This window comes from Lolium rigidum, chromosome 7, assembly GCF_022539505.1.
Source record: "Lolium rigidum isolate FL_2022 chromosome 7, APGP_CSIRO_Lrig_0.1, whole genome shotgun sequence".
NCBI classification, from domain to species: Eukaryota; Viridiplantae; Streptophyta; class Magnoliopsida; order Poales; family Poaceae; genus Lolium; species Lolium rigidum.
This window is the reverse complement of record NC_061514.1, coordinates 123,456,624-123,483,717: the sequence shown is the minus strand read 5'-3', so window position 1 is coordinate 123,483,717 and position 27,094 is coordinate 123,456,624. Positions and strand designations below refer to the sequence as shown.

Below are 27,094 nucleotides of genomic sequence, written 5' to 3'. Positions count from 1 at the left end.
GAAACTCAAAATTACTCTTAATAAAATATTGTTTTTGCTCATTTCTGTACATCAGATGCAAAGCCTCGAGAGACACTGAGTGAACCATGGGATTCTTATGAGATAATTGCAACCAAAGAACCCATCGCTACGTGACCATATCTGCATCACCATCCTAGGAAGTTCAGTACCGATCTGAATGGGTCACAATAGCCTCAATCCGGTCTATGGATGCTTGCAATCGCCCATAGTTCATACTGAAGGCAGGTTCTCCTGTGCCAACGGCCCTGCATGCAGCAAAGATGAAAGAAGTTGAATCGTAGTGTCAGAGAGTTCCAATGGTCATGTTAGCATGTTTCTTGATAAATATCCTTGTCTCACAGGATCTTTTTAGTGTTGACTCAGACTTACCCATGAATCTCAGGAAGCACATATTCAGCTTTCCATCCAAGCCTCAGATCAAACCCTGGAAACACGTTGAGTTTTGATTTGTTTCTTATCTGAGAAACACCATCTCCCCCCAAGCAAGTTGAAAGCTTCCACTTCCATCCAGTGGCCTTCAGTTGGAAATTGTGACCAATTCCGACCTGTATTACATTTGTTATTAGAAATCTCATACAATTGAAGTGAACTTTGAAAAAGGAGCATTTTGTTTCTAAACAATATAGCCTTTCTGAGCTTGACTGCATGGCGTTTTGTTCCAAACTAAAGCATGCAACGGGAAATGCCATTCTTAAATACTCGATCTGCCGAGAACAGGGCAGTAGCCCAGTGGTTAGGGTCGCAGCGGCGCACCCAGCGATCAGAGTTTGACTCCCGTCGGGAGCGAATTTCCAGAATTCTCACTAAGGAGTCTTATTTTATATACTCTTTTTTTATCTGGTTGGTCTCTTTTTTTATATACTCTATCTGCCCAACATCTCTATATCACAAAAGAGAAGGTCTACTCCATTCTAGATAATTGTGTATTCCATATAAACTAAGAAATCAACATGTGCTCTTTTCAATTAAGTTGTACCAAGAAGCCATTTCTGAAGAATACTGGCATTAAAGCTGACACATATGCAATCGGCACATTCTATAGAAAACAAGTAAGTATAATTGTGTTATAACAAAATATCTGTCTTCAACATTCCATTATCAGAACCATTGCAGAAGTGCATAATGATATACTTTTTGACTATGTATGCGGGATATTTGATCATTTGCCATACTTTTCTCTGAAATTTGATGATTTGCCACAGGCCCACCACATGTCAGTGACACAGGGTGTGGAAATAATCAAATTGCAAAGAAAAGTGTGACAAATTGTCAAATACTCCGATGTATGCACTGGCCCAAGTTCTGTTCTCATTTCTAAATTCCTTCTGCATTAATTCTGTGTATCAAGCAAGCAGGTATGTAGTGTATCAATATACTGACATCTCTCCCATGAGAACTATTACCCGCCATACTATTATCAACCACCAAAATGCAAGATTAGAACCCGCATGACCAGTTGAACATATTACTACTATCTACTTCGACATTACATGACCTATTGCAAGGAATAGCGCGGAATGCAGACTAGCTGTCAGTTGGCTCATCACAGAACCGTGTTAAGTAACCAGTTCTTGCTACCACATAAACGATGCGTGAACAATAGGATTGAATTGAGCAAAGAACCTGAAGGTTGAGATATTTCGAGAGTGGTATCTTCTTGGAAAGCAGCTGCACGTCACCACTGATGGGCTTGTACTGGAACTTCCACTTCCGGTCGAAGTCCAGGGGCTTCAGAACTACCTTGGCCTCGAAATCATTCACCTCAAGATTGTAGAACTGAAATAATGTATACCAGGGGGCAGGGGCATCAAGCCAGAAACATCAGCAAGAGTAAATCGTATTCCCAGTAAATTAGCATTTAGCAAAACAGTTGGGGGAGAAATCTACGGGCGGCCTGCCCAACGCTTGAGGTTTACTAGGGTTTACAGGATGAGGCACGGACCTCGAAGTTGAGGCCGACGCGGAGGCCTTGGAGCTCCTTGCGGAACTTGAAGTGCAGCTCAGCCGGCACGACGTTGATGTGGTACAGCTCGTCCAGCGTCGTCGGTCCCTCCCCGACGCCCCCGTCCGGCGGCCCTCCGCCGCCGGCGCCCGAGCTCGAGGCCATCGGACGCGAGAGAGAGGAGAGAGGGCTCCTCTTGCCTTCGCAGGTGGATTGCTGGGCGGCGGGGCGGCGGCAGCGAGGTGGGCGGAGCGATCGACCGGCCCACCCGGGACCCGGCCGTAATCTAGTAGAGTACTACTTTAGCACATCGCACCCTCGCCTCTGTGTATACTGCCGACAGGGGCTCGTTTTTTCCCCATCCATTTGCTAAATTCGCCTCGAATTCTAAGGGCTCATTGATTCATAGGATAGAAAAAACATAGGAACAGAAAAAACATAAAATTATGATGTCATGTCTAGTTAAATTGATTGTGTCAAAGGAATTTCTATGACGTATAATCTCATATTTTTTCCTATAAAATTTGCACTACAAGATTCCTATATGATTATTTTCTATAGGATATGTTCGTATGAATTAAACAACCAGTACATAAAAAATCCCATAAAATCTAAATCCTACACATTTTCTATATAAAAATCCTATGAATCAAAGGAGCCCTAAGCAGGTGCATTCTCTGAAGCACCATTCATAAAGCATGTGTATACAAATAGAAATATTCAATCCTCATTTTCTGGTGGAAATTTTGCATCCAAGGTTCCAAACTAAATAAATGGATGTGTATTCGCACAAAAAATGGATGTGGAAAAATACCCGATTTTGCTTAAAAATACAAATAGAAATATGATATACACTTTTGAAGTAAAAATATCCATATATGGATAAAATAAGTTAGCTAATTTCAGTAATGCCAGCCCTACACGACAGTTGTCCAACAAAAACATTAACATATGGTTACATGTTCTTTTAAATGAAACTAGAAGCCATTGTGCATTAAATTAGTACATTTATCTCTATACCAACCTATATTTGACTTAAAATACAAAAATCTATATTGTTATATTCGTCTCTGTTTCGAATTGAGTGAGCATCCAATTCACATTCGATTAAAATACATTTCGCATTCGTGTTTGGCAACATCTGTATTTGCATTTGTTTTGAAAGTATGAAAATGGATGTTGATGACCTCACCGTCGAAAGAATGCCGCGCTCTCCAGGGTTTGAAACACCTATATAATTTATTTTAGACCAGATAACCTCAAGTAACATGAATCTCAATAGTAATTTGAGAAGAAGGTATACAGATATTCAAATTCAACCGAAATAAAACTAAATTTTCTGTTTCAAATTCTAGAATATGAATTTGACCCCAAAACCCCTCAATTCCCTTCTCCCTCCCACGGCACACCTATGTGCGAGATGCAGCCTGTGCCTCCTCTCCTCGTCCCATCGGCGTGAGTCCATGACCGCCGCCGCGCCGCCGCCTCCTCCTCCGAAAGTCTTCCTCCGCCGCGGATTTCTCCGATGCGTCCCCCCCTCGACCTACACACCCTCCTCAGGCTGCGGCTGCCCCCTCGCCACCTCCTCCACCGCCTCCTCCACTCCCACATCCCCAACGACCGCCCGCCGCCGCCGCAGCACCCGCCGCCGCACGACGCTGAGCTCTGGATCGCCAAGGCGCTCGCGTCCGCGGCCTTCCTCCGGCCACACTACCTACCGGCATTCCGCCGCCTCGCCCCCTCCCAGTTCGCCGCCGCCGCCGCGCTCCGCCACGCGCCGTGCGCCTCCTCCGCGCTCCAACTCTTTTCCTCCCTGCACTCCTTCCCGCTCGCCATCCCCCCGTCCGCGCACTCCTACCGCTACGTCATCTCGCTGATGTGCCAGTCCGGCCGCCAAGTTGATGCCCTCCAACTGTTCGACCGAATGACGGACCAGTCTGGGTACTTACCCAACGCCCGTTTCCTCTCGTTTCTGGCCGGTTCCTGCGCCAGTGCAGGCCTTCTTGACGCCGCTGCGGCATTGCTCTCCAAGGCGTCGCAGTTTGGTTGCTGCATAGAAGCGTATGCATATAACAAGCTCATGGGCTCGTTCATCGGCCGTGGCCGGGTGCAGGACGCTGTAGCGTTGTTTGAGGGGTGGATCCAAGGGGCAGTTTATTCTCCGGACGTGTGGAGCTTTAATGTCGTCATCAAGGGTGTGTGCCAGTTGGGGGATGTTCAAAAGGCGCTTGAGTTGGTCGAAAGGATGCATCAGTTTGGTTGCTCGCCGGATACTGTCACACATAACATTCTTGTGAATGGGCTATGCAGGGTAAAGGAGGTGAGTAAAGGTCGTGAGGTGTTGAGGAGACTTCAAAGAGATGGTGTTTGCCCGCCCAATGTAGTGACATACACCTCGGTAATCTCGGGTTACTGTAAGGCTGGCAGGATTGAGGATGCGGTGGCAGTATACAACGACATGGTTGCCTGTGGGACAGCACCCAATGTGGTAACATACAATGTGCTTATCAATGGATATGGCAAGGCTGGAAATATGGGGTCTGCCGTGGCAGTGTATCAGCAAATGATACTTCGTCGCTGCCCTCCTGACGTTGTGACATTTAGTTCATTGATTGATGGGTATTGTCGGTGCAGTCAGCTGGATGATGCAATGAAGATTTGGACTGAGATGGCTCAGTGCCAGATTCAACCAAATGCACACACGTTCTCTATCATGATACACACATTTTGTAAGCAGAACAGAGCAGCGGAAGCACTTCGCTTTCTGAAAGAATTGAACATGAGAACAGACATTGCACCACAGGCATTCATCTATAACCCTGTGATTGATGTACTGTGCAAGGCTGGAAAGGTGGATGAAGCAAACACTGTTCTAATTGAGATGGAAGGGAAAGGGTGTCGTCCCGACAAGTATACCTATACTATTTTAATAGTTGGACACTGCATGAAGGGTAGGATAGCAGAAGCCATCACATTTTTCCATAAAATGGTAGAGACTGGGTGTACCCCTGACAGTATTACAGTCAATTCTTTTATTAGCTGCCTTTTAAAGTCTGGAATGGCTAGTGAGGTGGATCACATAATGCGTATTGCATCAGGGGGCACTTCATCGAGTTGGAGAGATCCTTCTCCTATAACCCGAAGAGTAGACATTTCAGTAGCTGTATAGCTGAATGATACAATGGAGAATGCAAGGAGATCATCTTGAATGTTTCTGATGCGGATTACGGGGCATCTGGCGCTTGTCCAAATAAGAAGAACACTCTCTGGTGAGTTTTGTTTTGAAGGCCGCTTGAAACTAATTACTATATATTTTCATTTGAATCATTTCCGTATAAACTTGTATAACTTCATATTTATCATCTCTCCTAAATGTGTTTGATTAAAAGGTTTAGTAGCCTGTTTATTGCCCTCTTTACATTTTAATTCATCGTAGACATAGTAGCAGGGTTAATTGGAGACGGTGGCTGTGTTTAATAGTCTATTGGAGTCAATATAGACTGCCAACAAGATTTTACCGCACACCTGCTATTCTGATATCGACATTCGATGCCTCACTGGCGAAATCCCTGATTTCTATATACATGCCTAGTCACATGAACTCAACTACAGTTGTATTAGATTAAAATATAATTGAATAAATTATACTGATTTGTTTTACATAGTTGTTTTGCAGAACATTCAGTCGAAAAGAACTCAATTGTAACTGTAAAGATCTTGGTTTCACCAAGGCTACAAAACTATTGAGAGACTAATCCAAGGCAACTTCATGCCAAGAAAGGAAAGGACAGGCAGTTTGGTGCTCCGTGTGCATGCATTCATTGAAGTGGTTCAATGAATACCATGAAGAGAAGCAAATGGTGGATCTGCAAATTTCAAGGGACCTGCTGATCTGCTGCAGTAATGTTGCAGCAATTGCTCCATGGATATTTGACACACTCCTAAACACCTCATGTATGATTTGTCGACCCCCTGGGTTTCAGATCATAAGGTCCTCAAGTCACTTTGGGCTGCCTGTGAAGAACATGCTTTGTTTTGGAGGAGCTGTTACCTGAATGAGGGGGAATCGGCTGTTGAAGACTCAACACTTGAAGTACGTGATGGATGTCATTTACCCTCTAACAGAGGTACTTCACTTGTATTGCGTCTCTTTGTTCATTGTTCACTCCAGTACAGAAGATATTTTAGGAAAGGGTAGTTGATCATTTCGACTGGCATGCACATTGTGTGCAGTTTTCCTACAACCATGTCTACACAATAATACAAGTATGATCATACAGTTTTGGCAGTTGCATTTTTGTTGTGATTCTTATTATCTTGCTTCTTAACCATACTTGTTATTGAGTAGCAATTTTTTAGTTTCCGCAACATAATATATGGCATGTTGAGGTGATTAGCAGCTTGGCTTAGAAGTCCTATAAACCGAGGTACCAGAAAATCTAACAAGGTATTTTTTTATATTGTCAGCTTATCTGCTAAACCTTTGGAATAACACCTTATTTTGTAGGATTTAAGAGCTAAGACCATGGTAGCTAAATTCGCAAAAAAAAAGATCATGGTAGCTCGAAAAATAAGCATATCCCGTTGCATTGCCCAAGTTCAATGGGTAAGTAGTTCGTGACTCAGTGACTCGTTATGTCAATAAATCCAATAGTCAATGTAGGTTCATAAAGTTGTCACATGAATGTTATGTGAGCCTGTGTTTTGTTTTCTTCTTTGCTTTGCTGTGTTTACCGCTGTTTGTCAAAGAACTAATTGAGTCACAAGACATAAGCTCATTTGACAAACTCTTGGCACTGTTACATCATCAATTAATACCTTGCTAACCTCTAAAACCCGGCTAAATCTGATGTACAATGTAGCTGATACAGTGGAATGGTGTCAGTGGACATGTATTGATTTGATCTCTACTTCAAGACTAAAGTAGGTGCTGAGTGAGCAAATTCACCCATTCATTTTATTAGCATCTGGTGGATTCTCCATAGATGTTGTCAAGAACTGCCATCACCCCAATGATAAAAGCCTGGTCGCATCCTGACTGCACTGTCACGTGGTAGAAGTCATTGCTCCCTATCAGCTCTTTCTTCCCCATCTACAGTTTGAAGAATATGTGTTAGATCCCTATGTTTGTTGTATGCATGGAAATTCTTATACACTTTGCCAGACACACTTGCACACACATGTAAACTAGCAATCAAGCAAAATCATTGGAAAAAATCAAACACCATCCTTAACCAATAGCATATTCGTTCTTACTTTGTCATGAAGTAATTCTTGACAATTGTGATTCATGAGAGGAAGATGCGCATGCACTTAGTGAGTGATAACACACAGGAACTCTTGAAAAGGGTTCAGTCCTTCGATCAAGCGTTGGCGTGTCTCACTCACACATGCATGTGTTTTCAGTGGCACCATTTTAGTCCCTCCGCTCTAGATCAAGCTTGTGTTTTGGCAGGAAATGCACACGTGTGTATATAGGTGTGGTGGTGTGAGTGGGGTGTGTGTGTGAGTGCTCGCCCTTGTAATCTAAAGAAAAAGAAATATGGGTGTAGTAATTTAGTGATAATGCAAAGGTATTTTACAAAATAAATACAATTTGTTGCAAAAGCACAAGTAGAAATTTTCTTGCAGACCTGCACTACTATTTTGCCAGCGCAATCAATTATTGTGCACTTGGGCAGTATCTATCTGCAAAAGATATGTAATGTGCTTGTGGCATGCATGGGAAATGCTTATGCAACTTTACTAGGCACAACACACCTGCATACACGCGTAGAACAATAAGCAGAACCACTGGAAATAGTTAAATAACACCCATTTAATCAGCATCACTTTATCACTTTAGAATAGTGTTTGCTTTTTTCCCCTGCTGTCATGGAGTAATTCCGTTAATGATGATTCATGACTCATGGGCCATCTGTAGTTCACAACTGACTTATATACATGAAAGAAAGATATGCACACACTTTGTAATTTAGTGGTAACACAAAGGATACAGAAGAACTCATGGGCCATCTGTAGTTCACAACTGACTTATGCACATGAAAGAAAGATGCATGCGCTTTGTGATTTAGTGACAATTAATATGAATCGGAGGTAGTAGAACATTTGCTTGCAGGGGATTTCGAATGTATGGGGTGGCATACCTGTGCAACTATTTTGCCAGTGCAATCAATTATTCTGCAGTTTCTATCTGCAAAAGATCCACAGATCTCAAAGTCCCAATTATTGCAGTGCCTCTTTGGTTCAATGTGAATTCTAACCGGCGCACCCTTTGCTATGCATGATTTTGGATCAGTTAGGCTAAAGACCAACTTGTTTTTCCCTTGATAGTCCATTGAGTACCCGTTCCATTTGTTCCGAGTGCTTAGAGCTTGGACAATTCCTCCCTGCAGTGGAGACCGGAGAGTTATATTATGGCGATTTCCAAAGAAATATAGGATGCAAGGATATGTGAGGGGAGATCGTTTGTGTTTGCTTTCTTGCCCTTCGACAGTTAAGTTCTTCACTGTCAACTTATTTGAAGTAAATTGTATTTGTACCCTTGTTTATTTAGTCTCTTCACAAAATTAAAGAGCAAGATTGGGCACAAAAGATTTGGAATAACATAAGAAGCACAGGGGAATCAGAATAACTTCATAAGCAAATAGTTGTAGTCCTAATCAATTAGCTTTAGTTCAGGCAAGCACTAAAAACATTTAATAGAGAGTAAAAAGCTATCCAGGGGTTACTACTGCGCAAGTTATGATCCATTACCTTTCTAGAAATGAACAGTATTTGTTCTCCATCACTGTCTTTCACCATGAGCTCCCCCTTAGATCCAAGTATACCACAACCATCCACAATGAAAACAACATTATGGCTTAGGTCAGTAACAACAAAGCCACCACCATTCACTACCATGGGTCTCCTCCTGATCATCAGCACAGCTGGAGTGCTTGAGCAATACATCTTGCTAACTACAGGCATGCTGTCGTCCATCTCACTTAATACTGTTCACAGAACAAAGAGAGATGACCCTATTACTCAGTCTAAACTCTGTTTCTGTGTCTAGCTCACCTCTAGCATCTTGTGTGGCCAGCTGGTGAGTACTTATAATGGGGCACATACAGTTGTTTTACAGAAGACAGTCACCCAAGCTAAGAAGCAAGGAAATTAAGTAGGTGGGTGGTTCAAGAGTTTCTCTACAATCAAGTCACAGCAAGTTCTCCCCACATAAAGTGATTCCTGAAAGCCTGGTCTGACTGAATAGACCTTGTCTAACTTTTCTAAAGCATCATCATTGGTGACAGTCCTCAGAAGTTTCTTCTTGCTCAAACAATGTCCATTTTTATGCTTCTTTTTTGTAGCGCTTCTCATGTACACCGTAATGCAGATCATTGTGGACTACACTTCTTTTGTTTCTTTTCAGCTCAAACTACTACATGTTTGCTACCACTCTAACAGAACTTTGTATAAATCTAGAGGTCCAGCACACGATTTTCTAATGATCTTTCCTAACTGTGTACTGAGTGGTGACTGCGTGTGATGGTGTGAGGACCATGCAAGGAAAAGCATAAGGGCAAGTTAATATTTGACTATAAGGTTCCACTTCTGGATAAAGTTAGCCTTGTGTATCCATGTTACTCCCTCCGTGCATCAATATAAGATGTTTTAGCTACTTTTGAAGTAGACTAGATACAAACTAAAGTGAGTGAACCTACACACAAAAAATTGACTAGATACAAACTAAAGTGGATGAACCAAAGAAAATGCCCCAATATCTTACATATCCAAACAGAGGGAGTACATGGGAAAGCACTTCTGGCCTCTGGGTACATGCATGCTGTATTATACCAGCAATTATAATCCAAAGTGACCTACAATTATGCTTTTATTTTTCTGCCTTGAAGATTCATCCATGGCTATGGTAGAATCTGATAGCATATTTTATGAAAATATTTGTTCAGCAATTAACATCCTTTTAGGAATGTTGTCAATCTCTGGATTGGTGAAGCATTGCGTATACAATTAAAAGAAGCCAACATTGTGGATTACCATGCAAGCTGTCAGCCTGCCAAGTGTTGGGCGGCCAATAGAAAGAAATTTTTTGGGCAATGGTCATGCATATGGGCAAGCAGATATTTTCGCCTGGCAATACATAATGAGCAGAAGTATGACTGATCAAGCTATAACCTATACAAGGAAAACTGCCAAATGAAGCATGAGAGTATACTGGAAGCTTCACATCTTGTTACTGTCATATTGTTGATGCCTATCTTTCCGCTTGTATTATTGTGAACTTTATCAGAGTTCATCTCTTTCTAGTGTAGGCCCCTTGAGCACAACTGAAGTACAGGGAAATATTTCGTATATTTCTGTTTGCATATGTTGAGATCTTTCATATTGTAAACAATTATATATTTTTGCATGTTATCAGTGTGTGCTCCATATGTTAATATTTTTATTTATTTATTTGGCTGCTGCTTGCATAATATGCTTTTGTTGTTGTTGACACGTTTTCCCTTCATATGAAGGTCCCTTTCATGCAATCAGTTACGCTGACTTGAGCTGTTGAATCTCTGGATCCTTGAGACCTTGACTTGTGGGGTAAAGCGCAAAAAGGTACACCATGCCCTATTCTTGATGCAAATCTAACTTGAGATGAAAAGGAAAATCATCATACTCTGTTGCTGGTTCACTGTTATTTTCTGGTGGCCTATGAAAGATCTGTACAATGAAGGAATATAATTGTTCTTCCTTGCTATATCTCAGTTCTTCAATGACTGAACTAGTCTCAACTAACAGGAACCATTAGTTGTTGAATCGTTGAATCTCCTCTTTTGTACCTTGAAGGCTGGAACGTCGGTGAAGCACAAGGTAAAGCTGTTGTGTGCTTTTGTTGGAACATAAACTTCAAAGCTTCGGCATGAAGTGCCTAACCTAAATATTCTCTTGCCTAACTCTACAACCATGTGTACAGGAAAGGTGAACAGGGGCCATGCAACGTTGTCAACTATTTCTGGCTAGTATAGCTGTAGCCAAGAGATCCCAGCAGGAATGGTTGAGAAACTCTACTAACCGAGCCTTTGGGGCTAAGCAACCACCCGCTGAAGGAAACTTGAAGAGTCGTTTGGCCCTTCATCCGCCTGATGTGTCTCTGTAAGAGTGTGCAAGTCTCATAATTGATGAATGAAGTTTGTAGAAAACTCGTGTATACTACTAGATTAGAAGCAATACGTGTGCTGAAGCAAAGAGTTAGATCCACGGGAGAGCCAGATTCAGCTACCACATTGATGTTTTTTTCGTATTTTTTTTCAACTAGTCTTTTTTTTTTGACATTTCAACTATAGACTGTAAATGGGTTAGGTGTGATGATTAGTGCTTCTGGAAAGCGGCTCTTGGACACAAGGCTTGCACTAATCCTCTAATGGGCCTTGTTTTCTTTAGATCTTGTGGGGGAGTGTTACACTTGAATCCGAAACTCGTCGGGGCCTGTGTCTGTGGTATGTGAATCTCGAGACCGGCGCGGCGGGGAGCTCTGATCGACGCATCATCGAGAATTCGGGACTGTAATCATAGTCTTTGTTCAGAAAAGAAAAAGGGAATCAGTGATATTCATGTTGGGCATGTTTTCTTTTTACAGTCTAAACTTACGCGTCTTGCCTTGTGTTCGATCCAAGAAACTAGGGGCTTTTTTGGGGTTGAAGGAAATTTGTCTGCAGGGACCGTTTGGTTCGAAGAGACAAAACAACATTTTTTTTTCACAATTCATGTGGAGTAGCAAATTTATGTGTTGTTATTTGCTGTTAGATTTAGGAAATCAAAACAAAACTCTATCCTCTTTCGATTAATTATCAAGAGCATTGTCTTTCACTTAGAAGTAATTATTTTCTTACATATTGACGCGTGGCTTTTGCATCAGAGTTAAGCTAGAACCGCACGAAAGATGCGGTGCCAGACACTCGCGGCTAAGAGCATCTTCACCGGTGTGCCCATAGCGACCCCAGTAGTGATTTGGAGACAGTGCCCCATAGTGACCCCAATAGCGGTTTGGGATCGGCCTCGTTTTTTAACTCACACCGGCATGCCTCAAAAATAGCCGGCATGTTTTCAAGCCCAACAAAATCATCGGCGACCCCGTACCGGCCCCTACGCAGAATGACCGAGTTGGGGTCGCTGGCACTCCCGTCCACATAGGATTTCAACCCACGGGACCCTCTTGACAGCCAAACCCGCCCAATATCCACCCACTCCGCCCCTTCCGATCCGCCTCCCACCCCTCTAAATCGCCATCGTCGCCTCGTCCCCCATGCCTAACCTTTGCCTGCCCGCCCTAAAACCACCGCCGCAGCCAACGCCGAAACCTCAGCCATCTCGCAGTGTCAGAACCTACCGTTGGCATCGGCGACTCCCCCGTCGCCCACCGCCCACAAGGTGTTCAGCGGATTGCCGCGATGGACAACGACGATGAGATGATCGTAACTGTTCATGCAAGAAGAAGCCAATTCCACCTCTGAGCGGCAACAATAGTTGCTGATGTTGGCCAACCTTCTCCGCCTTTGCCACCACCTGCTCGCCATCAGCGTGCCTCGGCGTGGCAGTTCGAGGGTCGGGAAGGCGCCGAACAAGGACCGGCATCGCCAAGCCGACGCACTGTTGCTTGACTTCGACTACTTCGCCGACGATGCAACACATACACCAAAAGATTTTCGACGGCTATTTAGCATAAACTAGTACAAATGCCTCACGGGTCTTCAAATTTTATTTCTCAATGCACATATATAACTTACAACTCACTATGAAAGGGATATCATAATGTACTACAACATGATAATACCAAGAATGATAATTCCGAATGCAATAACAAGATAACATTGTAACTCTAATAATGATAAATTTAGCATGTTCCTTTCTGACCCCAAAGGCACAGCTGGCACAATCAAGCCTCTTTGAAGAAAGGCAATCATCATTAACATGAGATCAAACACATCTACCTAATTTTGGCCACTTTAGATGCAAGAAGTTTGTAAGTAACCGTGGTGACACAAACAAAACCGTATCAAATCACAACACCACACTGACCTAACTCGAACAGTATGCAAGCAATAGCTCTACCGCTAGGCACAACTCTAAAAGAACTCAAAAGTCAAGGTACTTCCCTCCGGAACTTTGTGTTCATTCACCTACCGCCCTCTTGCTGTTGTTGGCGATGGCTACTGGCATCCTGTACTTCATGGGCAACTCTTCCAGTTCACACCCTCGGAGAATGGATGTTGTTTTATCTCCGTCGCATCCCTCTTCACACCGAGACACTGCTGCGGTTTAATTAAAAATCATCATCGACATGAGATCAAACACATGTACCTAATTTTGGCCACTTCAGCCAAGACTTCAGCACCGCCATCACAGACCACTGCACTCGCCTTCATGCCCGTAACACGGAGCAAAATATCATCCAGGAATGTACCTTGCACCGATAGCCCTCGCACCATGCACACCGGTGGCTCGGGCTTCTCCTCATCGATCGTGACGTAGACCGTATTCATGAGGTCCATGTCGATCGGCTCCAGGAGGTGACTGGCCCCTTAGAAAGAGCTCCGGCCACCCTCATCCCCGGAGATGATATTGTTCACCCGTGCAGATGGACTGCTTAATCTATGGTATGAAAGGGAAACACTTCACTTGTGAGATAACATGAATTTTATTTTCCAAGAGGATAATGAATAGTTGTGTTCTAGTTTTACATATAGGAATGTGGAAAGAACATTATTCAGAACTGAAATAAATAGAAGAAAACTTGTTGGAAAGACTAATATAGCTAGAAGTGGATGCCAGTTCCCTTCGAAAGCATTTGTAATTGTTTCAGTCAATGAATTGAAATTGACCCTAACCACCAAACAAAAATTAAACATATGTAAAACAACTAAGTGCATTCCAAAGCATTTTCACCGCAAAGCAAACATCACCTCAGTACCTTGCAGTTAACTTCTAATTTTCAAGCAAGGAAGCTAAACAGGAAACAACATCTGCATTTTAAGCAACCAAGTTATCATTTGCACCACAAAGCAAACATCACCTCAGTACCTTGCTACACAACAAATAATACCCTTGTACTAATAAGAATGACAGCAGACAAAGAAGCAAAAGTAACCACAGAAACAAGGCTATGCAAGCAGAAACATAAATGTCGAGTTGTATTCAGAGGGGTCAAACTTACATATAGCACAGGCAAACCCCTATCCAAGCCGCAACCACTCGACGCGGCAAGCTCCAGCATGAAGATAGCCTGCAGGTAAGAGAGAGCAGCATACAAACCCGAAATTTCAGACAAAGACAGAGACAATATCATACACTAAGGTTGGCGATATCAAGAATCCATGCCATACCTGCCGCAGAAATTTGGCAGGCCAAAGCAAGCCTCGACACTCTAAATGCCAGGAAAATTAATTAAGCCTATAAAACAAAAGGGAAACTATCAGTATGCCTTCAGGCTTTTGTCGGGGGACGTTGCTATTCGGCAAAAACATCATCCAAGAACTAACCTCTAAATTCCAGAGGCACGTGAAAAAAATAAAGCAAAGACCATTGAAGAACAACAATGTATCCACGAGAACCCAAACATACAACAGTTCAGTGAGAAAATAATAAATTCAGAAAATTCTGCATAAGCATAAGCTATCACACATTTGTTTTGGCTTATAGCTGAGTTAGTCATTTGCAATTCTGCATAAGCTATCACACAACAGATCAGATTAGGAAGTACTTCGGACCAATCAAAGATATACAACAAATAAGATGTGAGAAATAAATATTGGGAAACACATGGCTCAATTGAAAATGAGTCACTTCAGACACGCATAAATTCAGGTTTAGATGAACAGCTGAATCCAGCACGTGAAGTGAAAATCTGTACAGAGCTATATTCAAGTTTCAAAAGATTATTACTCCAAAGTGGCAGTTCTACAGCTGCTGACTGTTCTAGTTAGTGGATTTCCAATGGATGTGATAACTCTCTTACGCACAAGCATCTTACATTAGGAAATGATGAATAAAATACACGTGCACAACTCATAATACTGGCTCAAAAACTATTGTCAACTCTAAAATTACAACTCTAGCTAATGACGCTCCAGGGCCCTTTGCACAAAGTAGATTCGTCCGCATCCAATAAAAAAGAGAGTAGATTCCACCACAAGAAAATAAGAAAACAGAATAGACCCGAAGATCCATGTCTTACAACTAATTTTTTTCACGCTAGCAGAATATATTATACTCATCATCTTCACTCTACCCAATCACTGTCGCCCATTCATCTTCACCAGCTGAATCACTATCATCATACTCCACAAAGGGAAATCCTACATTATTACTTATCACCTTCACTCAACCCAATCATTGTCGGCCACTCATCTTCACCAGCTGAATCACTATCATCATATACTCCATAAATGGAAATCCTACGTCTTTGTGCCCACTGCCCACCCAAGTAGGCACCATCATTAGGATGGTGAAGATCTGATGCTCGATCCTTGCACCCAATACAATGACCTAAAAGGATCAAAAGTATGGTAGTCAGATATTCAGATGCTTAACTAATCAATGTAAAAAAAATTAATATGCACACACAACGAGTTGCCAGTTACCAGAATCAATCGTGTTCAGAGCAGTGCAGTGATAAACATCTTCAACTTCTCTACAGTCAGGATGTACCTCAGCGAAGAACAAATGAACCGTGCCATCCAAACTTTTCACAGTGAAGTTGAAGTGCACATAGCCTTTTTCATACTCGTCAATTATATTTCTTTGCATTATTTCCACAAGCTCTAACTCGCTGGGCTGAATATAAATTTAAAACAGGTCACCACAAGGTTGGCAAAAGATATAAATTGCTTATCTAATCTGCAGAAAAATTCAGTTATGATATTTTAGCCTATTTGAGTAACAATTAGGGTGCATTTGGTTGCACTGCTCGTGAGAGCTATAGCTGAGCTAGCTGGGCTTAGCTAGCCCAGCTTGGCAAAGCCAACCTTGCCTCATCCATGTGTTTCGTTGTTTGATTTACTGGTGAAGGGTCCAGGAGTAATTATTTTAATCGTTCAATTTTCGAATTTCGGATGCATCTTCAGTAGTGTCGATAGGAGCAATAGCTGCGTATGCATGTTCCAATACACGGAGTAAGATGATGCATATATCCCAGTAAACAAATTAATTCCTATGCTCGTTGAGAAATAGCTACCAGTAACCACCTCTAATTCTACACAGCTAAACAGAAAAATTGGCTACCCCTAACGGCCTAACCAGGTGGTTGGGGTTATCCTCATCCCGTAAATCAATCCCTAAACCAAAAAGCCCCTAAGTGCACAATCTGGATCTCTATTTCCACACTTCTCTTCTACGCAAGATTCTGTTTGCTGGTGATAAAAATCTCATCCGCCCCCCAGTTTTTAACCATTCTTTGAAGAATTTTTTGGGGGATAGGCTTAAATGAGATTTTTAAACCTTTTGTCCCCTCCCCCCAAACTTATAGATTTTACATTTCGCTCTCCAACATTTCTTGGCTAGCTCCACCACTGCTGGGAGTAGGTCGCGCTCGCGCCCAAGCTTGTCCTGCTGGTGTCACTCGTTCTCTCGGCAGCAGCAGCAGCGGACGAGGATCTGGTCGGAATGACCTCCCAAAGCCGCCGCTCGCCGAACCACAACGCCGCCTACACGCATCGGCCATCGGTGCAATAATTCTCGCGGCCCTGATCGTCGTCGCCTTGGTGTCCGTGATCTCTTATGTCTGCTGCTGCCACACGCCTGACGACGGGGATGCAGTCGTACGCCGCTCGGACATGGAGCTGGCGCGCCGTGTCTGAGGTACGACCAGCTGTTCTCGAGGCTTCGAGCTCACCGGCGGCGTGCTCGCATTCCATCGGGTCCTGATCATCGATCCTCCTTAGTATATACTATCTTGTCCTCCACGGCCTGCATGCGTTAAGTGTTCTTAAATTGCTCATACCGTTATACGCCATGGATCGAGTTGGAATTATTATGGCGGAGTAAGCTTGTGGCCTCTCTTGACCTCTGACACGATCGAAGGATGGCGGAGGACAGAGAGAGAAATGCAGAGCCAAGGACAAGAAGTGGATCGACGGCTTCATCTGCATGGTCGGCTATGCGTTATGGAAAAACAAGAACGCAGAGGTGTTCAGGAGCTCGGCGGGAAGTCGTGCCCCAGCTTTCATTGCGGCATACATTGTGGCGGAGTGCAAAATGCTTTGCCATCTGTGGAGAGCTCAGAGGGGGGTACGAGCAGGAGAGCATACCTTGGTAGCGAGGGAGTACCCTTTTTCCTTCTTTTTGGTTTGTTTGGAGCCATATGTGTTCGTTCGACATCATTTCTTGTAAATATTTTTGCCTTCTATAAAATTAAGGTATGCGTTCGGGTACTCTCGAAATTTTTTTTCGAGCTTTACTTGTTATAATGCCAAACTCTATGGATGTGCAAACTCTGTATTTGTATGTGTTAGGCTACCAGTGCTATATAACGAACAAAATGAATATGCACTGCGTTTTTTTTGAGGGAATATGCACTGCGTTTGCTTGTCAGCATTTCCTTCTATTGATTAAAAAAACATTTCCTTCTATTAAACCGTAACATCCAAGTGTTGGGATCCGTCTGATGATGCGTGCGCTCGTTCAGATCACGAACTCCGTGGCTTGCCATTGGGGATTTTAACCTAAACTAGTAGTACTAGTGTATTATTACGAGGCTCGCGACAAGATGGAGCGAATAATGCCAACCTCAATAGGCCATCCATGTCGCGCGCTGATCCGCCACGCCATCGATCAATTGTTGCGAGTTCAAGGAGCTCAAGCTTCTAGTACTGCTAGGTCGCATGCAAGTTCACCTGGAAAAGCTAGTAACGAGTAGATGGATCCACCGTTGACGTTCTTTGGAAGCTGGGCTTTGGAGAGAGGCTTATCACGTGCTTCTATGGTCTTCTCTCCACGGCCTCGACGCGTGTCTTGCATAATGGCACCTTGGACTCGCGAATTGCCAATAGACGTGGATTACGACAGGGAGACCCACTCTCTCCACAGCTCTTCATTCTGCTCATGGAGGTTTTGCACTTGATGATCAAGAAGGCCGCAGATGAAGGGATGCTGAGTCCACTGACGCCATTAGGTCTGCGTCACCGCACATCCATACATGCTGATGATGTCGTGACTTTCTTGCGGCCCTCAGTGATAGACTTTCGGGCTTTCACGGCGGTGATTGAAGATTTTGGGACAACCTTGGGAGTCCGTATCAACATCGCCAAGTGCTCGGTGAACCTTATCCGATGCACGGACGCCCACGAGGCCTTAGTGGCACAAGAGTTGTGGTGCCCAGTGGAATCTTTCCCTCTCCAGTATCTTGGACAGCCACTGTCTTTGAGTAAGCCATCCGCGGCTCAGCTCCAGTACCTCGTGGACAATGTAGCAAACAAACTACCAGGATGGAAGGCGTCGCTTCTTGACAAAGGGGGCCGACTGGAGCTCGTCCGGTCGACGCTGTCTGCGATGCCTATCTTCGCCATGATGTCCCTTGATATCCCGATCAAGACCATTCTTGCGATTGAGCAGATTATTCGGGGCTTCCTCTGGAAAGGCCGAAAAGATGTGAAGGGTGGCCACTGTCTAGTGGTCTGGGACAAAGTTTGCACCTAGTATTGCATCCAAGTTTTTCGAACCATCATCCTTCTTTTAAAATTATTGTTGAAGAGAATATCCAAATAAATAGCAAGGTTCGGGAAAGCGGAAAAAAGCGTCGCTTATGCGCACTAAAGCGCAATGCGGAGGCCTTCCACAACGATTGCATAAACGCTTAAGCGGAAAAAGCGCCGCTTATGCACGCAAAAGCGCTAAGAGGAAGGCAACCACACCAATTATGTTTAACGCTTTCTTAAACCTTGATAAATAGATGAATAAATGTTTCCATAGGGACAAGTGGAGCCTTCAATATATCAAAGTCAGTGGCATGCTCAAAGTCCTCCATTGTAGAGAAGCCACTTGCTATCATAGACAGCAATTTAATATGGTCTTCAATTCTTACTTCACATAAAATCCACAATCTAAATCCTGATTAAAAACAAAATGTGTGATAATTATCAATGCAAACATATTTTTCGCGCAGAAAGAATTTAGTTACCTAATTAGAGTATGGAACAATAACTTGTACAAGCCATCATAGGACACCAAATATTTTGTTACCCTCACAAAATCATTTTGTCTAGAGGATATCACAAACTACAACAGCACGAAATTTTTTGTACACAAGACTTGCCAGAGATAAAATTTTAAATTTGCTCAGCTAAAGTTTGGAAACTTTGATATTGCAATATCAATCTGGCATCTTATATACATAAATAAATACATCTAATTGATAGAAAATCAAGAAAATGCACTTGTAGTTCTTCATTAAACCGGTGAAGGTAATACAACTCATGAACTCAACATAATTGGAAGATGATGTACCGAGGTATGTGTTACTTCAATGGGATCAAATATGTGTATCCCTGGTCGCGGCGGCTGGTTTAGGTATAGAATCTCCGCGAAGATCCGAGCAGCAGCGGCATGACGGCGGCGCGAATCGGGGCAGTGGGAAGCGGGATCGGGGCGGTGGGCGGCGGAACCGGGGCGCGGAGGACGGTACAAAACCCTAAGAGGAGCAGGTTGGGGCTCGCTGGCGGGAGTGGTGGAGGGGGGTGGAGGCGGGAGGCCAGCACGGGATCGGTAGGCTGGGGCGGGCGGAGCTACAGTAGATGCGAGGCGACCGCCAACGGGTGGATGTGCTGGCCTTCGAATCCGGCACGTGGATGTGCTAGCGGATGGAATCCACGGCCTCCCGGTGTGGGAAGAGGCGGCTGGTAATCACCGGCATAGGAGGAGACCAGCGCACACTTCCTCCCCTTATCTGAGGAGATCGTCCTTGCAGCGCTTGTCCGACGATGGCCCTCCATCGCTCGCATCAACATTGCAGCGCTCTTCCACCACAATTATCAGATAGAGAAAAAGGGTGATATCTCTCGGGTGAAAGCCAAAGGTGACCGCCGAAAAGTTTAATTGGGCTTGGCCCAGTTAGACGCGTGTGCACGGAGAGAGGAGTACGACGAAAACGGTTGTAGTGGTAGAATAGGGAACACATTCCTCCTTTTTAAGTCGTGAAAAAAGTTTTTTCCCTAGCGAAAAAACTAGGGTTTCTCTTTCCTCCGACGGCGGCGCCGTCGTGAGTTTTTGCTGGCTTCCGTTCAAGCGGGTGCTATGGTGGGATCGATTTAGCCTCACATGATGGAAGGCATGAAGGACTCAGAGAAGGGACGGGGCTCGAAGAAAGATCGGGTATCAGAGAAGGTTCTTCGCTCAGAAAAGGGTCTGGGATCAGAGTCGTCTAGAGGCCCTGCTCGCACGGGGCTGCGGGGGGAAGAGATGCTGGAGAAGGATCGGGGCCCAGATAAAGGTCGGGATTCAGAGAAGGGGTCGGGATCAAAATCGTCGGGAGGCCCTGATCGTCCGGGGCTGAGGGTTGAAGATTTACTGGATCGTTTAAACCTGTACGAGGAAGAAGATGCGGGTTTCGTCTAGGAAGAAGAAGTGGAAGATCATGAGGCAAAAGCAAAGTGGCTCGCCATTGCTAAGGTACACACTGAACGAGGGTTTAGTCCTAGTGCTCTCTATGCAGATATGCGCTCGGCATGGAATCCTGCGAAAGATGTAGCTTGGAGGAAAATTGATGATAATCTGTTTACTATACAATTCTCTTGCCTTGGGGATTGGAATAAGGTGATGCTACAGGGTCCTTGGATGTTTAGAAACCAAGCTGTGTTGATCGAGGAATATGATGGTTTCACAAACCCTAGATCAGTTACCCTTGATAGAATTTCTGTGTGGGCTCAAGTTCTGAAACTACCGGACATGCTGCTGAAAGATCATGTTATTCGTGGTATGTGCAGAAATATGGGTGAAATCAAAGAAGTGCAAATCAAATTACCAGCGGGATATGTTGGAGAGTTAGTTAGAATCCACGTGAAACTAGATGTTAAGAAGAAGTTGACAAGGTTTGTGTCGATGACAAAGGATAAACAGAAAGAATGGTACCAGATCAAGTATGAAAAACTGCCAAATTTCTGTTATAATTGTGGACACCTTGGACATTGGCATGAGGAATGTGGAGATGGGGTCCATGATGAATCAAAATTTGAGTGGGGTGATTTTACGTTAGCAGGAGGAGGCCGAGGTTTGGGGCGTGGAAGGGGTGCTGGCCGGGGCTCAGAACCTGGTCGCGCTCCGTTTGGTGGAAGAGGCAGGGGGAGGAGGAGTGATCCGAACCCTTTTGCTTGGGAGAACCAGACAGGGGGTAAAGATGGCGGTGGAGGATCTGTCGTTGGGGTAGCAAAAGAGGATGTTAGTTCTCGAAAAAGGCTAAATTTTGATGACCCAATGATTAATGATGGCACATTGTTACTTACTGGTGCTGAAGGTAAAGTATCTGATATGGTAGGTATTTTTGATAATGCTAACAGTGAAGACGGGAATAAACCTGGTGATACTCCGGGGAAAGTTCAGGCTCCAAAGAGAACAAGGACGGATGAAGATCATCCTACCACTGATAATAGTGGAAATCTTTTATCGGCGACCTCCGGGATGGGGGTTGTCCGGGAGCAATGAAACTCTTAAGTTATAACGGCCGTGGGTTTCTTAAGACCACGGCTGTAACAGCGCTGGTGGATATCCAGAAGCGTCAATGTGCGGATGTTATTTTTTTGATGGAGACACATTTAGATGAGTGGCCTGCGGAGTGTCTGAAGAAGAGATTAAATATGGATCATAAAGAGGTAGTACCTAGTGATTCTCGTAAGGGAGGATTATTGCTGCTTTGGAAGAAGGAGGTTGTTCTTACTTTACGATATAAAACTATAAATTATATTGATGTTTTTATTGGTGCTGGCCAGGAGAATATTTGGAGGTTTACAGGCTTTTATGGTGAACCTAGATGGGCTGATAAACACCTAACTTGGGATCGCCTGAGAGAGCTACGGTCCGTGACTACGATGCCGTGGGTGGTGATGGGTGATATCAATGAGATTCTGTATCAGTTTGAGAAGGAGGGGGGCAGGCCGAGACCAAACCAATGCATGAAGGCTTTTCAAGATACTTTGGCTGATTGTGGCTTGTCTGATCTTGGTTACACAGGAGACAAATTCACATGGCATAGAGGGGGTATTAGGGAAATATTGGATCGTGCCCTGGCGTGTGATGAGTGGAGACTAAAATTCCCGAATGCTATGGTGGAAAATTTGAATTATGAACGCTCAGATCACATACCTATTCTTCTGAAATTTGGTGAAGAGCAAAGACAAGAAAGTAGAGGTCCTTTTGTTCTTAGGTTTGAAGGTCGATGGCTGAAAGAGATTTTTTTTAATGAAATGGTCGATGATGCTTGGCAAGCTTCTGAATATCTGGATCAGAATGGGCTTGCCAGTAGACTAGCCCTAGTGCATGATAGATTGCATAGATGGGATAGAACAGTGCTGAAGAAGCCACAAAATAGAATAAAGTTAGTTAAAAGAGAACTTGAAGAGCTAACTCGTAGTGATATCACAGATGTGAATATAGCAAGAGAAAAAGAGCTAGCAAAGGAAATAGAGAAGCTGTTGGAACACGAGGAACTTTTCTGGGCACAGATGAATAGGGTAAACTGGCTACAGTTTGGATGACAAGAATACAAATTTCTTCCATAATTTTGCATCTAGTAGAAGACAGAGAAATAAAATCAAAAGTCTGAAGAATGCAAATGGTGATATTCTTGAAGGCAAAGAACAATTGAATCCTCATATCTCAGGTTACTTTGCGGGTTTGTTTACCACCGAGGTGGAGGAGCCTGATCCGGCCTTGATCCAATTGGTAACTCCGAGGGTGACGGAAGAAATGAATACTGATCTCCTTAAACCTTATACAGCTGAAGAAGTAAAGAAGGCCCTTTTTTCAATTGGTGATATGAAAGCTCCTGGTTCGGATGGGCTTCATGCCCTTTTCTTCAAAAAATGCTGGAATACTTTGGGTGATAAACTAACTGAAGAGGTTTTGGAAGCAATCAACAAGAAGTGTATACCGGCTAGGTGGAATGACACGGTCATTGTCTTGATACCGAAGGTTGAGGAGCCAGAAAGTATTACTCAATTCAGGCCTATTAGCCTCTGTAATGTTCTTTATAAAGTCATATCCAAGATGATTGCAGGACGGCTGAAGCTGATTCTAGATGACATTATCTCACAAGTCCAAAGTGCTTTTGTACCGGACCGTCTGATCTCGGATAACATTTTAATAGCATATGAGTGCCTACATAAAATAAAGAACAAGAAGATTGGAAAGGAGGGTCTTTGTGCAGTAAAACTGGATATGCACAAGGCTTATGATCGGGTGGAGTGGAATTTTTTGGAGCAAATGATGATGAGGCTGGGTTTTCAGAAGGAGTTTGTGGAGCTGTTGATGGCTTGCATTTGCTCAGTGAGATACAAAGTCAGATATAATGATCAAGAAACGGGAGAATTTACTCCTACTAGGGGTCTCCGTCAAGGGGACCCCTTATCACCCTATTTATTTCTTATTTGTGCAGAGGGTTTATCTAGTGCTCTTTCTCATAGAGAGGAGGTTCTTGGTATCGAAGGTGTTCGGGTGTGCAGAAATGCACCATCAGTTTCTCATTTACTCTTTGCTGATGATTTCCTAATACTTATGAAGGCGAATTTAACTAATGCAACCTCATTGAGACAGGTGTTGGATCAATACTATGCAAGTTCGGGACAAATGGTGAGTGAGGCAAAATGTAGTATCTTCTTCAGTCCAAATGTGGCAGTGGAGGTAAAGGGTCAAGTCTGTGAAGAGTTAAATATTATGACCGAGGCCATATCTGACAAATACCTAGGCTTGCCATCCATGGTGGGTCTTGATCGTACTGACAGCTTTATATATTTACTGGAAAGAATTATAGAGAGACTGGAAGGATGGAAGGAAAGATTCCTACCTATGGGAGGCAAGGAAATTTTATTGAAGGCTATTATTCAGGCCATTCCTGTTTTTGCAATGGGTGTGTTCAAGATACCAAAGCAATTATGTAAAATGATCAATGATGCAATGGCCAGATTTTGGTGGAGAGATACAGAAGAGAGGAAGAGGATGCATTGGTTTGCATGGTGGAAGATGTGTATCCCGAAAAATTTGGGAGGTATGGGCTTCCGTGATCTTCATACTTTTAATATGGCAATGTTGGCAAAACATATTGGCGATTACTATCTAATCCGGAGTCCCTCTGTGCTAGGGTGCTAAAGGCTAAATATTATACGCACTCTAATCTTCTGAACGCAGGACCAAAACAAGGATCCTCATACACTTGGCAGAGCATCTTAGCCGAGTTGCGGACTTTTAAAAAAGGTCATATTTGGAGAATTGGTACGGGGGAGAATGTTAATATATGGGAGGATCACTGGATTCCTTCGAGTCCTAATAGAAGGGTGTGTTCGAGGAGGGGAAATATTGTGCTAAGGAAAGTGAATAAACTGATTGATCCAGTAACAAATACATGGGATGAGGACCTTATCCGCTCTTTATTCTTGCAGATTGATGCTGAGAGGATTTTGCGAATTCCCCTAAGTCAGAATCTACCAAGTGACTTTGTTGCCTGGAACAAAACAAAGAATTATACATTTTCTGTTGGTTCGGCGTACCACATAGAGTGGGATGATCAGTTTGGGCATACTATCCGAAGGAGAGATGGTCAAGGGGCAGCCCAAATTAATCCTGTCTGGGAAATTATGTGGAAGCTGAATGTCCCAAGTAAGGTGAATTTTTTTATTTGGAAGGCGCTTCATGGTGTCCTCCCTGGAATGGCTATTCTGGCTGATCGACATATTAAGGTTGCACCACATTGTCCAGTATGTAAGCTCGGCCCTGAGGATATTAACCACATTATGTTCAGTTGCAAGAGAGCAAAGGAAATTTGGACATAACTGGGGTTAATGGAGGAGATTGAGCAAGCTATGAAGGTAGACCGGTCAGGTTCAGTGATCTTGGAACATATTCTAAGATCGCCGAAAAAAGAGATAACACAAATTGAACAGGTGCACTCACATGAAATAATAGCCGTGGATAGTTGGTATATTTGGTGGCAAAAAAGGGAGATAGTAAAGGGTGAGACTGTTAGTCTGCCGAAAAATACTGCGTTTGCGATCAATGCAATAACGGCAAATTATGAAGCTGCGATGAGTACACATGTTGCTAATAAAGAAATAATTTGGAAGAAACCTCCTAGAGGAAAGTTCAAGTTAAATATTGATTCCTCCTATGTGATGACTGGATCGGGATCGGCGGGTGCAGTGCTTAGAAATGAGAAGGGTGAGGTTTTGGGGGGTATGGCGTGTCCCCCTGAGAACCTCTTATGCGCAACGACTGCGGAAGCATATGCTATGCTGAAAGGTTTGGAGTTTTTGGATAAATTTGGGTGTTCTTCATGTATAATTGAATCTCATTCTCTTGAATTGATCCTGGCTTGCACTAGAGAGATGGAAATTAATGGTCCTTACACGGCTATCTTAGCGGATTGTTTTCAGAAGGCAAGTGAAATAATGGATATCCAGTTTGTGCATTGTAACAGGGAAGCTAACCAAGTGGCCCATGAGTTAGCTAGGTTTGATTTTAGCTCTAAGGAGATTCTTAGTTGGGTGGATGATCCCCCGGATTTTATTTTACCTTTTGTTTTTAGGGATGTGACCCTGTTCACAAACTTGTAACTGTACTTGTGGTTCCGGCAGCAAGTTTCACACGCACTCTTTTCGTTCCAGGGTACCGAAGGGGACTGGAAGGTTTTTAATGAGGCGGCTTGCTTGCCTAATATATTATTCCTTTTCAAAAAAAAAATTTGTTCATGAAGATTTTATTCCGCGTGAGGGATTATGACACATACTTCATGAGCAAGCAAGAGAATATAGACCGATGCATAAATAGTTTCAATATTTTAGCAACTTAATGTATGATGCAGAGTATCACCTTTCTAATCTATTTCATAATTTGCTTCCCAGTGATACTATATTTCAGTATGTTGCATGATTAGGACCTCAACACAGGGTTTGCACAGACTATGATATGTATTGTATGTGTGGAAACGACATGTATCTGACATAAGATCATGTGAGCTTCCTATTAGATTTGTGTGATCCCGCATATCGACCAAAAATCAAGTACTACCTGCATAAAATGACCTATTCATCTGCCAGGCTCCGGTTTAGGATGAACAAACCTATGCAATCTTGCTTGCTCATGAAGTAGTCGTTTTACTTCCTGACGCGGAAGACAATCTTCATAAATGGATCCTTGTTCATCCAAAACCGGTGCCGAAATTCCTTCGGCGAATGAGTAGCATCATCGGCGAAGTAGTCGCACTCAAGCAGCATGGCGCCGGCTTGACGATGCCGGTCGACGTTCCTCCTCTTGCATGGCCTTGAACCGCCGCGTCGAGACACGACCACGAACGGCTGGCGAACGCGGAGGAAGCTCGTCAAAATCAGTTGTTGCTGCCGCCGGACAACAACAGTGCTCTCATCCTCCATGAATAGCTGCACCAACGTCTCGTCGTTGCTGCCCATTGTGGCAATCCGATGAACACCTTGCAGGCGGGGTGCTTGGGCGGAGGTGGTGGCGACCTCTATTCCGGCCGAAACAGTGGCTGCCGGTGAAGGGACTGGCGGCGGTCTCGATGGCGAGCAGCTATGGACAGGCGAGGTGGAAGGTGATACGTCTCAAACGTATCTATAATTTCTTATGTTCCATGCTAGTTTTATGACAATACTCACATGTTTTATATACACTTTACATCATTTTGATGCATTTTCCGGCACTAACCTATTAACAAGATGCCGAAGCGCCGGTTCCTGTTTTCTGCTGTTTTTGGTTTCAGAAATCCTACACAGGAAATATTCTCGGAATTGGACGAAACAAAAGACCACGGTCTTATTTTGCACGGAGCCTTCCAGAAGTCCGAAGAGGGGCGACGAGGCGGCCACACCCTAGGGGGGCGCAGCCCCACGCTTGGGCGCGCTGCCCTATGGGGTGGGCCCCTCGAGCGCCTCCCGC

The 27,094-nt window shown here is 43.8% G+C and overlaps 3 protein-coding genes across 3 annotated transcripts; 1 reads left to right on the top strand and 2 right to left on the bottom strand.

Annotated features, from left to right (window-relative positions):
• On the bottom strand, positions 1-2,143 carry LOC124676604. Its single transcript, XM_047212637.1, has 4 exons — positions 1,964-2,143; positions 1,645-1,797; positions 391-566; positions 1-266 (listed from the first exon to the last, which is right to left on the bottom strand). The coding sequence occupies exons 1-4, from the start codon at positions 2,126-2,128 to the stop codon at positions 164-166; spliced, it is 597 nt and encodes a 198-aa protein (XP_047068593.1). The 5' UTR covers positions 2,129-2,143; the 3' UTR covers positions 1-163.
• Positions 2,144-3,430: 1,287 nt separating this feature from the next.
• Positions 3,431-10,799, top strand: LOC124671931 (pentatricopeptide repeat-containing protein At2g06000-like; the record flags this gene model as incomplete). The annotated part of the gene is given in 5 exon segments (XM_047208248.1): positions 3,431-3,457; positions 3,459-5,232; positions 5,629-6,090; positions 10,480-10,567; positions 10,751-10,799. Coding segments are annotated over 2 exon segments (1,701 nt in total), but the record flags the coding sequence as incomplete, so codon positions are not given.
• On the bottom strand, positions 6,924-8,994 carry LOC124671930 (protein LURP-one-related 6-like). Its single transcript, XM_047208247.1, has 5 exons — positions 8,720-8,994; positions 8,235-8,352; positions 8,110-8,156; positions 7,724-7,756; positions 6,924-7,055 (listed from the first exon to the last, which is right to left on the bottom strand). Exons 1-5 carry the CDS (start codon positions 8,942-8,944, stop codon positions 6,924-6,926), a joined length of 555 nt encoding a protein of 184 aa, XP_047064203.1. The 5' UTR covers positions 8,945-8,994.
• Positions 10,800-27,094: the final 16,295 nt, after the last annotated feature.

Excerpts from the sequence above, each read along its gene's own strand:
- LOC124676604 (XM_047212637.1), bottom strand. The coding sequence starts at position 2,128 with ATGGCCTCGAGCTCGGGCGCCGGCGGCGGAGGGCCGCCGGACGGGGGC. Across the intron at positions 567-1,644 it reads CGAAATATCTCAACCTTCAG|GTCGGAATTGGTCACAATTT; the intron begins GTTCTTTGCTCA and ends AATGTAATACAG. Across the intron at positions 267-390 it reads GTGCTTCCTGAGATTCATGG|GGCCGTTGGCACAGGAGAAC; the intron begins GTAAGTCTGAGT and ends TGCTGCATGCAG.
- LOC124671930 (XM_047208247.1), bottom strand. The coding sequence starts at position 8,944 with ATGGACGACAGCATGCCTGTAGTTAGCAAGATGTATTGCTCAAGCACT. Across the intron at positions 7,757-8,109 it reads CTGGCAAAATAGTTGCACAG|TGGTTCTGCTTATTGTTCTA; the intron begins GTATGCCACCCC and ends AACTATTTCCAG. Across the intron at positions 7,056-7,723 it reads TGTTCTACGCGTGTATGCAG|ATGGGGAAGAAAGAGCTGAT; the intron begins GTGTGTTGTGCC and ends TTCAAACTGTAG.